Source organism: Oncorhynchus clarkii, chromosome 17 (genome assembly GCF_045791955.1).
Source record: "Oncorhynchus clarkii lewisi isolate Uvic-CL-2024 chromosome 17, UVic_Ocla_1.0, whole genome shotgun sequence".
Lineage (NCBI taxonomy): Eukaryota > Metazoa > Chordata > Actinopteri > Salmoniformes > Salmonidae > Oncorhynchus > Oncorhynchus clarkii.
Genome location: NC_092163.1, coordinates 16,861,129 through 16,873,571, shown reverse-complemented (window position 1 = coordinate 16,873,571; position 12,443 = coordinate 16,861,129). Strand labels below are relative to the sequence as shown.

Below are 12,443 nucleotides of genomic sequence, written 5' to 3'. Positions count from 1 at the left end.
AAGAAAGAACATGCTTTCCTCCACGCGCTTGGAAACACTACAGCCAACTGGGAGCCACCTAGAAAACTACAATTTCTGGGTGATTTTTCCAAAAACCAGCCTGAAACTCTAAAGACTGTTGACATCTAGTGGAAGCCCTAGGAACTGCAATTTGGGAGGACTTGGGTGTATAATTTTAGTACTAGCCATTGAAAATAGTTCTGTTCTAGTTCTGTTATACTCACAGACATAATTTTAACAGTTTTACAAACTTTCGAGTGTTTATCTATCTAAATCTACCAATTATATGCATATCCTAGCTTCTGGACCTGAGTAACAGGCAGTTTACTTTGGGCACGCTTTTCATCCGGATGTCAAAATACTGCCCCCTACCCCAGAGAAGTTAAAGTGTTTCAGCCAATCAGTTGTTTTATGACATGGTAGCAGTGGTATACAGAAGGAAGACCCAAAGTTACCTCTGCTGTAGAGGATAAGTTCATTGTTACCAGCCTCAGAAATTGCAGCCCAGGATGCAGTGCTAGCTGTGCCACTAGAGATCCTGGTTCAAGTCCAGGCTCTGTCGCAGACAGCCGCGACCAGGAGACCCATGGGGCGGCACACAATTGGCCCAGTGTTATCCGGGTTAGGGGAGGGTCCTTGTCCCATAGCGCTCTAGCAACTCCTGTGGCGGGCCGAGCGCATGCATGATGACACGGTCGCCAGGTGTACGGTGTTTCCTCGGACACATTGGTGCGGCCGGCTTCTGGTTTAAGCAGGGATTGTGCACCTCAGCTGGGTTGTGTTTCGGAGGACGCACAGCTCTCGACCTTCGCCTCTCCCGAGTACGTACTGGAGTTGCAGCGATAGGACTAGACTAACTACCAATTGGATACCACAAAATTGGGGAGAAAAAGGGAGAGGAAAAAAATGTGCAGGCTAAATGCTTCAAAGTTCAAGTAACAGACACATCGCAACATCAACTGTTCAGAGAAGACAGCGTGATACAGGCTTTCATGGCCAAATTGCTGCAAAGAAACCAGTACTAAAGGACACCAATAAGAAGAAGAGACTTGCTTGGGCCAAAAAACAAGGGCAATGGACTTTAGACCGGTGGAAATGTTTCCTTCGGTCTGAGGAGTCCAAATTTGAGATTTTTGGTTCCAACCACCGTGTCTTTGTGAGCCGCAGAGTAGGTGAACGGATGATCTCCGCATGTGTGGTTCCCACCGTGAAGCATGGAGGTTGTGGTGTGATGGTGCTTTAATTGTTCAGCAATCTTAGGGCTTGGAGGTAGAAGCTGTGAAGGAGCCTTTTGGTCCTAGATTTGGCGCTCCAGTACCGCTTGCCGTGCGGTAGCAGAGAAAACAGTCTATGACTTGGTGACTGGAGTCCGACAATTTTTTGGGCTTTCCTCTGACATCGCCTAGTATATAGGTCCTGTATGGCAGGAAGCTTGGCCACAGTGATGTACTGGGCCATACGCATTACCCTCTGTAGTGCCTTGCGGTCAGATGCCGACCAGTTGCCATATCAGGCAGTGATGAGACCGGTCAGGATGCTCTCGATGGTCCAGCTGTAAAACTTTGAGGATCTGGGGACCCATACCAAATCTTGAGGGGGAAAAGGTGTTGTCGTGCCCTTTTAACGGCTGTCTTGGTGTGTTAGGACCATGATAGTTTGTTGGTGATGTGGACACCAAGGAACTTGAAACTCGACCCGCTCGAACACAGTCCTGACGATGTTAATGTGAGCCTGTTCATCCTGCCTTTTCCTGTAGTCCTCTTGTCTTGCTCACATTGAGGGATAGGTTGTTGTCCTAGCACCACTGCCAGGTCTCTGACCTCCTCCCTTTAGGCTGTCTCATTGTTGTTGGGTGATCAGGCCTATCACTGTTGTGTCGTCGGCAAACTTAATGACGATGTTGGAGTCATGTCTGGCCAGGCAATTGTGGGTGATCAGAGAGTACAGGAGGGGACGAAGTGTTGAGGATCAGCGTGGCAGATGTGTTGTTGCCTACCCTTACCACCTGGGGGCAGCCCGTCAGGAAGTCCAGGCTCCAGTTGCAGAGGGAGGTTTTAGTCCTAGGGTCTTTAGCTTAGTGATGAGCTTCGTGGGCACTATGGTATTGAATGCTGAGCTGTAGTAAATGAACAGCATTCTCACATAGGTGTTCCACGGTCTAGGTGGGAAAGGGAAGTGTGGAGTGTGATTGCGTCATCTGTGGATCTGTTGGGGCGGTATGCACATTTTTGTGGGCTAGGGTATCTGGGAGGTTGCTGTTGATGTGAGCCATGACCAGCCTTTCAAAGCACTTCATGGCTACAGACGTGAGTGCTACATTTTTTTGGGCTAGGGTACCTGGGAGGATGCTGTTGATGTGAGCCATGACCAGCCTTTCAAAGCACTTCATTGCTACAGACGTGAGTGCTACGGGGTAATCATTTAGGCAGGTTACCTTCACTTCCATGGGCACAGGGATTATGGTGGTTTGCTTGAAACATGTAGGTATTACAGACTTGGTCAGGGAGAGGTTGAAAATGTCAGTGAAGACTTGCCAGTTGGTCCGCTCATGCTTTGAGTATGCGTCTTGGTAATCCGCCTGGCCCTGCGTTTGTGAATATGACCTGTTTAAAAGTCTTGCTCACATCGGCTACCGAGAATGTTATCACACAGTCGTCCAGAACAGCTGGTGCGTGTAACGGATGTGAAACGGCTAGCTTAGTTAGCGTGGGCGCTAAATAGCGTTTCAATCAGTGACGTCACTTGCTCTGAGACCTTGAAGTAGTAGTTCCCCTTGCTCTGCAAGGGCCGCGGCTTTTGTGGAGCGATGTTGTCAGTTGTTGATGTGTGCAGAAGGTCCCTGGTTCGCGCCCGGGTATGGGCGAGGGACGGTCTAAACTTATACTGTTACATGCGCTCATGCATACTTCAGTGTTACTTGCCTCGATGCGGGCATAAAAGGCATTTAGCGCATCTGTTGCCTGTAATCCATGGCTTCTGGTAGGGATATGTACATACGGTCAATGTGGGGGACGACAGACGATGCACTTTTGGATGAAGACGATGACTTAGGTGGTATATTCCTTAATGCCATTGGATGAATCCTGGAACATATTCCAGTCTGTGCTAGCAAAACAGTCCTACAGCGTAGCATCCACGTCATCTGACCACTTCCGTAGTGAGCGAGTCACTGGTACTTCCTGCTTTAGTTTTTGCTTGTAAACAGAATGATAGAATTATGATTAGATTTGGCAAATGGAGGGCGGAGGAGAGCTTTGTATGCGTGTGTGTAGAGTAAAGGTGGTCTAGAGTTTCCCCCCCCCCCTGGTTGCACTGGTTTTCCTCTGGTGACATGCTAGTAGAAATGAGGTAAAACGGATTTTAGTTTGCCTGCAGTAAAGTCCCCAGCCACTAGGAGCGCCACTTCTGGATGAGCATTTTCTTGTTTGCTTATGGCCCTATAGAGTTGCTTGAGTGCGGTATTAGTGCCAGCATCAGTTTGGGGTGGTAAATAGATGGCTATGAATAATATAGATGAGAACTCTTGGTAGATAGTGTTGTCTACAGCTTGTCATAAGGTACTCTACCTCAAGCGAGCAATACCTCAAGACTTCTTTAAAGGATAAAGCTTCTTCTTTAAAGGATAAAGCTTCTTCTTCGAGGTGAATAATTGTTAACCAGTTGAGTCTATGGGGGCGCTATTTCATTATTGGATAAAAAAATGTGCCCGTTTTAAGCGCAATATTTTGTCACTAAAAGATGCTCGACTATGCATATAATTGACAGCTTTGGAAAGAAAACAGTCTGACGTTTCCAAAACTGCAAATATATTATCTGTGAGTGCCACAGAACTCATGCTACAGGCGAAACCAAGATGAAACTTCAAACAGGAAATTAGCAGAATTTCTGAGGCTCTGTTTTCCATTGTCTCCTTATATGGCTGTGAATGCACCAGGAACGAGCCTGCCCATTCTGTCGTTTCTTCAAGATGTCTGCAGCATTGTGACGTATTTGTAGGCATATCATTGGAAGATTGGCCATAAGAAACTACATTTTCCAGGGGTCCGCCCGGTGTCCTTTGTCTAAATTGGTGCGTAATCTTCAGCTGCGGGCATTTTCTCTTGGGATTCAGAACAGAAAGCACACTTCCACGAACTATATATAATCGAAGAGATATGTGAAAAACACCTTGAGGATTGGTTCTAAACAACGTTTGCCATGTTTCAGTCGATATTATGGAGTTAATTTGGAAAAAAGTTTGGCGTTTTGATGACTGGATTTTCGTTTTTTTTGGTAGCCAAACGTGACGCACCAAACGGAGCGATTTCTCCTAAACAAATAATCTTTCAGGAAAAACGGAACATTTGCTATCTAACAGAGTCTCCTAATTGAAAACATCTGAAGTTCTTCAAAGGTAAATGATTTTATTTGAATGCTTTTCTGGTTTTTGTGAAAATGTTGCCTGCTGAATGCTAACGCTAACGCCAAATGCTACGCTAGCTAGCTACTGTTACACAAATGATTGTTTTCCTATGGTTGAGAAGCATATTTTGAAAATCTGAGATGACAGTGTTAACAAAAAGCTAAGCTTGAGAGCTAGCATATTTATTTCATTTCATTTGCGATTTTCATGAATAGTTAACGTTGCGTTATGGTAATGAGCTTGAGGCTGTATTCACGATCCCGGATCCGGGATGGCTAAGTGCTAGAGGTTAATCTGATGTCCAGAAGTTAGTTTTGGTCATAAGAGACGGTAGCAGCAACACTATGTACAAAATAGGTAAAAAAATAAGTTAACTTCTTTGGGCAAGGGGGCGGCATTTTCACTTTTGGATGAATAGCGGGCCCAGAGTAAACTGCCTCCTACTCAGTCCCAGATGCTAATATATGCATATTATTAGTAGTATTGGATAAAAAACACTGAAGTTTCTAAAACTGTTTGAATGATGTCTGTGAGTATAACAGAACTCATATGGCAAGCAATAACCTGAGAAAAAATCCAAACAGGAAGTGGGAAATCTGAGGTTTGTAGTTTTTGAACTCACCCCTATCGAATTCACAGTGGGATATGGGTAATTTTGCAATTCCTAAGGCTTCCAATAGATATCAACCGTCTTTAGAACGTTGTTTCAGACTTCTACTGTGAAGGGGGGCCGGATGAGAGGGGATTGAGTCAGCGGTCTGGCAGCAGCCTCGATCTCAGTCACAAGTATTTCACATGAGATGTAGCTCTCGTTCCATTGCTTTTCTACAGACAATGGAATTCTCCGGTTGGAACTTTAATGATAAAACATCCTAAAGATTGATTCTATAATTAGTTTGACAAGTTTCTACGACATGTAATATAACTTTTTGTCCGACGTTCGGCTGGGCCTGAACGCGCGTTTGGATTTGTTTACCAAACGCCCTAACAAAAGAAGCTATTTGGACATGACTTTATGGAACAAATCAAACATTTATTGTCGAACTGGGATTCCTGGGAGTGCATTCTGATGAAGATCAAAGGTAAGTGAATATTTATAATGCTATTTCTGACTAATGTTGACTGCGCAACATGGAGGATATTTATTTTGTCTGTTTTGGGCTCTGAACACCGTACTTAGATGATGTTTTTTAAAAATCTGACACAGCGGTTGCATTAACCCCTCTGCGCACGGAACCGGGCTGAAATGAGCCCTAGGACCATGCGTCAGGACTACCTGGCATGATGACTCCTTGCTGTCCCCAGTCCACCTGGCCTTACCGCTGTTCCAGTTTCAACTGTTCTGTTGCACCCTCTACAACCACTGATCTCCACCCGGCACAGCCAGAAGAGGACTGGCCACACCTCATAGCCTGGTTCCTCTAGGTTTCTTCCTAGGGAGTTTTTCCTAGCGATCGTGATTCTACACCTGCATTGCTTGCAGTTTGGGGTTTTAGGCTGGGGCTATATAAATAGATTTGATTTGATAGAGGACTGAGGGTCTTCCAAATATTGAAAGTGTGTAAATACCATGTTATTTTGTAAATGTATATATATATTTCATTTAAAAAAATAAATCTCAATTTTTTGGGGGGGTGTGTTAGAATACCATTTTGGTATGTTGTATATAGTTATTTGTTTCAAAATGTATACCTTCACCAATTTGGCCACTTGGATACATTTGGGCTACTTGTGTGGGACACCTGGGTGACTTCATGATAAATGTAATGTAGCACACTCATTTTGGAAGTTATCATTCTGAAACTTTGCACAAGTACTGTTGCCCTCTTATATTTTTCACTGAAATTGTCCCCATCATCCTATCTGAATGTTTGTTTTACCTTGTTCATTTTAAAGAGGACACAAAAATAAAAAACTTGTTTTTTTCCATTGTTTTATCTAAACCAGAGCTATTGTGTGTTATTCTCTTACATTCAATTCACATTTACACAAACTTCAGAGTGTTTTCTTTCAAATGGTACCAAGAATATGCATATCCTTGGTTCTGTGCCTGAAAATTGTACAAAGTAGGGGGGGGGAGCTGCAAGAGGTTTTAAGGAGAAGTTTATCTATATTTCCATGTATAACATGTATTTTCAACAAAATATATAATGAGTATTTCTGTAAGTTGATGTGGCTCTCTGCAAAATCACTGCATGTTTTGGAACTACTGAACGTAACAAGCCAATGTAAAATGAGACGTAAAATGTAAAATTCAGTTGGTTAGGAGCACGTAAAACGTCAGCCATCCTCTCCGGCTCCATTCTACTTACTACAATGACACCACACCTCCAGGCTGTGTAAGGGCTATTTGACCAAGGAGGAGAGTGATGGAGTACTGCATCAGATGACCTGGCCTCCACAATCACCTGACCTCAACCCAATTGAGATGGTTTGGGATGAGTTGGAGCACAGAGTAAAGGAAAAGCAGACAAGTGCTCAGCATATGTGGGAACTCCTTCAAGACTGTTGGAAAAGCATTCCAGGGTAAGCTGGTTGAGAGAATGCCAAGAGTGTGCAAAGTTGTCATCAAGGCAAAGGGTGGCTTCTTTGAAGAATCTCAAATATAAAACATTTTTGATTTGTTTAACACGTTTTTGGTTACTACATGATTCCATGTGTAATTTCATAGTTTGTCTTCACTATTATTCTACAATGCAGAAAATAGAAAAAACAAAGAAAAACCCTTGAATGAGTAGATTTGTCCAAACTTTTGACTGGTACTGTATATATGTCTCAGCCACTGGCGTACAAAAATACATAAATGACAATCATAGAGGCTTAAAAACATGACAAAGTAAGAGTGGTTGTCAGTGTTGCTCTTTGTGGAGTATGGAGGGCAAAAGGAACACTGGGCTGCAAGAATACATCCAGATGAATACCAACATGAGACATCATTTGAGAAATAGATATGGATTTAAATAGTAATTTTAAGTGTCAGACACTAAAGAGATAACTGATTTCATACTAAATACTTCCAGTTGAGATTTCCCATACCGTTTCATCACTGAGATATGTGGAAACATTCAAAAGCCTTCGAGTAATGACGCCTGTTTACTGGTGCAAGTTGATTACTATAAGAAGTGCAGAACAGCAGCTTGATGCTCACGCTACAGTGGGAGAGGTTAGGGGATGTGGTGTTTGTGGCTCACACGTTATATTTCCAGTGTTAACGTGTCTGTTGTGAATGCCAAACAGTGTGACAGAAACCAAGAGAATGTCTGTGTTGGCGTGAAATACGTTAATGTTATTCAGTGTGAGTCAACTGAAAGACACTTTCTTAGAATAAAGTGACTAAGTGAGCAGCTAACCCAATTTTGCTATCGAGAAGACTAATAGATTGACTTCTTGTTTGACAGCATAATATATATATAGCAGTCTGTTTTATATATATATATATATATATATATATATATATATATAAAAAACACACACACACACAGAGTTCAAAAAAATAAAGGGAACACTAAAATAACACATCCTAGATCTGAATGAATGAAATATTCTTATTAAATACTTTTTTCTTTACATAGTTGAATGTGCTGACAACAAATTCACACAAAAATTATCAATGGAAATCAAATTTATCAACCCATGGAGGTCTGGATTTGGAGTCGCACTCAAAATTAAAGTGGAAAACCACACTATAGGCTGATCCAACTTTGATGTAATGTCCTTAAAACAAGTCAAAATGAGGCTCAGTAGTGTGTGTGGCCTCCACGTGCCTGTATGACCTCCCTACAACGCCTGGGCATGCTCCTGATGAGGTGGCGGATGGTCTCCTGAGGGATCTCCTCCCAGACCTGGACTAAAACATCCGCCAACTCCTGGACAGTCTGTGGTGCAACGTGGCGTTGGTGGATGGAGCGAGACATGATGTCCCAGATGTGCTCAATTGGATTCAGGTCTGGGGAACGGGAGGGCCAGTCCATAGCATCAATGCCTTCCTCTTGCAGGAACTGCTGACACACTCCAGCCACATGAGGTCTAGCATTGTCTTGCATTAGGAGGAACCCAGGGCCAACCGCACCAGCATATGGTCTCACAAGGGGTCTGAGGATCTCATCTCGGTACCTAATGGCAGTCAGGCTACCTCTGGTGAGCACATGGAGGGCTGTGCGGCCCCCCAAAGAAATGCCACCCCACACCATGACTGACCCACCGCCAAACCGGTCATGCTGGAGGATGTTGCAGGCAGCAGAACGTTCTCCACGGTGTCTCCAGACTGTCACATGTGCTCAGCGTGAACCTGCTTTCATCTGTGAAGAGCACAGGGCGCCAGTAGCGAATTTGCCCATCTTGGTGTTCTCTGGCAAATGCCAAACGTCCTGCACGGTGTTGGGCTGTAAGCACAACCCCCACCTGTGGACGTCAGGCCCTCATACCACCCTCATGGAGTCTGTTTCTGACCGTTTGAGCAGACACATGCACATTTGTGGCCTGCTGGAGGTCATTTTGCAGGGCTCTGGCAGTGCTCCTCCTGCTCCTCCTTGCACAAAGGCGGAGGTAGCGGTCCTGCTGCTGGGTTGTTGCCCTCCTACGCCCTCCTCCACATCTCCTGATGTACTGGCCTGTCTCCTGGTAGCGCCTCCATGCTCTGGACACTACGCTGACAGACACAGCAAACCTTCTTGCCACAGCTCGCATTGATGTGCCATCCTGGTTGAGCTGCACTACCTGAGCCACTTGTGTGGGTTGTAGACTCCGTCTCATGCTACCACTAGAGTGAAAGCACCGCCAGCATTCAAAAGTGACCAAAACATCAGCCAGGAAGCATAGGAACTGAGAAGTGGTCTGGTCACCACCTGCAGAACCACTCCTTTATTGGGGGTGTCTTGATAATTGCCTATAATTTCCACCTGTTGTCTATTCCATTTGCACAACCGCATGTGAAATTTATTGTCAATCAGTGTTGCTTCCTAAGTGGACAGTTTGATTTCACAGAAGTGTGATTGACTTGGAGTTACATTGTGTTGTTTAAGTGTTCCCTTTATTTTTTTGGAGCAGTGTATTTATTGCCCCCGAGGGAAAAACAGAATTGAATGGGACTTAGTCATACAGTTCCTAGTGTTCCTCCTACCGTGCTTATTGAGGTTGGCCTCCATGTGGGAGGAGTTTCCAGAGAGGCTGTCCATGGAGTTGGGGTGGGTCCACTGGGACAGACGGGACTGAGGCTGGGGAGGCTCCTTCATGGACAGGCCCCCCACCTCCATGCAGTTTACATTCATGTTTGGATTGAGTCCAGCTAAGAGAGAGAAAACATCTTAACATTGAATACACAGCTCAACACAAACTAGATTGATAAAGTAGGACATTGCAGGGACTTATACTGACGTATAGGCTTACTAGTTATACAAACAGCTTGTTTGTGAAAGATGTAGTGAGAGCATAGGGGCTGAAGGAGTGCATGTGTGAGTGACAATGTGCGTGTAGGACCTGTGTGCTGGACTCACAGAGGGGGTAGGGGCTGTAGGAGCTGGGAGAAGAATGCAGCTCTTTGGTGTGCAGGTCGGAGAGGCCCGGAGCCTGGGGGTGGCCTGGGAATGAGTCCAGGGCTGATTTGCCTTGGCCGGGGTGCAGGCCTGAGGAGGAGTGGGAGCCGGGGGGCTGCTGCTTCATCAGCAGGGCCTGGTACAGCTGACGCTGGTGCTGTTGGATCTGCTGCTGCATGTTATTGATTGTACGTGCAACCTGGGAGCAAGAGAGCGAGAAAGAAACAGAATGGGAGAAAGAGGGGGACAAAGGAGAGAGAAAGAGAATGGGGGCATAAGGCTACAATGACCGTGGCATGACTCCTACAATCAGCACCTCATCAACAGTCACTTTATCTGGTGGGAAAAGACTGCCTTTAGTGCAGTGGTTCACAAACTAGGGGTCTATGAAAATGGGGTCAGGTTTGTCTCTCAAAGTCATTGTAAATGTGTTTAACCTTAAATCTAATTCAAAATGATTCAAATCTAAAAGTATAAATTCAACCAGAGAGCGCGTTTAGGTCGTGGGAAAAGGCTGCACTTGAATCATTCTCATGGCCAATGAATAAGAAACCACACACTATTGCAGAGACTGATATTACCGACCGCAATCGATATGGTGAAAACAATGTGTGGGGAAGCAGAGGCACAGAACGATTACATCAATACCTTTGTCAGATAACACTGAATTGATGCTATAGCTAGCAATCAAGAGGAAACTGACAAAGACTCAAACTCCCCACCTTATTCTCTCCAAACGAACGTTAGCTGCGAGGGCCGAGGTGCATCGACTTTTGCCAAGGGATGCTATTCACCGGGACATATTGTTCTGTCTCGATTGCTCGATTCCCGAGCATGAAACAGCACGAGTGATGAGCAGTGTGGCTATACTGACAAAAAACTTTAAAAAAAAAATCCGAAATCCGTTTGTGATCCTGGCTCAGTTGACATATCGGTAAGTGAAAAGGAACAGCTGATCGAGCTGTAATGTTGTATGAGCTGTATGTTGCAGACAACGCATTCACGGGTCACTATTGAGGAGTTCTGGTTCCTGATAAAAAAGGACTACAGTGTCATCTCCCTCCGAGCATTAGAACTCATAGTTCGCCCATTCAGTGCTCTCGTCTGCATTAAAAACAAATATCAATCCAGGTTGGATGTGACAGGAGAGATGAGGTGCGCACTGTGGACCCCTTGACTTTAAGAAGCTCAGACGCGGCACGTTTCAAGGACACCCATATATTAGTGGTGGTGAGATAAGAACAATTATGTCAGACACATTTGTAATTGACTCTCATAGCCCCACATCAAAAAGTACACGATGGCGAGTTGAGAATACAAATCAGAAATACTGTTAGAATGTTTTGCAATTGCCTGCCATAGCCCTAATTAAGAAAGTAAACATTGACTGTTAACCACATGGTTGGGGTCATGAACATTTTCAGATATCAAAATGGGGTCGTGTGCCAAAAGCATTTGGGAACCCCTGCTTTAGTGTCTTATCACAGATTATTTTAAAGAGGTTCCCAATTTGCAAGAAAAAAGGATCCAACCACACAAACCACCAACTTCCGTAACTACTTCTCCATACATTCTAGAGAAATAGCACTTTTGAGCAACTGGAGATGCTTTTGACAAACATTTCTCCTGCAACTTTAAGTAAGCATATCCGGTCTATTTCAACACTCACACACAATACAATGTATAGCACATATCTACGCTATTACAGATTTTTTAATCGTAATTTTTAACTTTATGTCAATGATAAAAAAAATGTGTAAAGTGATTGCAGATGTTGTAGCTTAGACCCGATTTTGATATATTCTTTGGTGTTTGAGTTGTGCCTGCCATTGGTTGAGACGCCATGCTCTTCAACACAGCGGGGACATTCTAAAAATGGGAATACATTTAAAATGTCAACTTTCAAAATGGTTGGAGGTCCACACATCAGAATGTTGACTTGAAAGGCGAATATCAGTTTTACATTATACTGTTAGTCTTCCATAGGAAACCTATCGAAATAAAACAAATAATAGAACAGACATTTATGTTCACATTCGACGGTGGGTGGACCAGCGGCCATCTTTCTCGTAGTGATTGGAAGTAAACGTTTCAATTCAAATGTCAATGATGTACCAGCTAAATTGCACCGGTTTGAAGGGATATGTACATTCTGTTTCTATGATTGAAAACACACACACACACACACACCTTGTATTCAAGAGCATGCCGTCTCTCAATCGATTGCAGGCACAACAAAAACCTCAGATGATGTAAAAATAGGGTCAAAGCTTCAACATATTCGGAAATGCTATAATTTTTGGGGATATACCGTAATTGCTGGCCTATAAAGCCGCTACTTTATTCCCACACTTTGAACCTCGCGGTTTATACAATGACACGGCTAATTTATGGATTTTTCCCGCTTTCGCAAGATTCATGCCGCCAAAAAACTGAGCACCGTCACATAATGTGACGTAAATCGAGCGCGCTTAAACTTCCCATCATTCTGATTACGGTAGTCATTTTGT

General features: G+C 44.1%; 1 protein-coding gene across 2 annotated transcripts in view; it reads right to left on the bottom strand.

Annotated features, from left to right (window-relative positions):
• The window catches only part of LOC139370357 (trinucleotide repeat-containing gene 6C protein-like), a 75,826-nt gene that overhangs the window by 6,445 nt on the left and 56,938 nt on the right, over window positions 1-12,443 (bottom strand). For both annotated transcript variants that reach the window (XM_071109786.1, XM_071109785.1), the window contains exons 14-15: window positions 9,895-10,132; window positions 9,522-9,686 (exon numbers count right to left, since the gene is read on the bottom strand). In XM_071109786.1, the coding sequence (XP_070965887.1) occupies window positions 9,522-9,686; window positions 9,895-10,132 (403 nt within the window). The remainder of the gene's footprint in view (window positions 1-9,521; window positions 9,687-9,894; window positions 10,133-12,443) is intronic.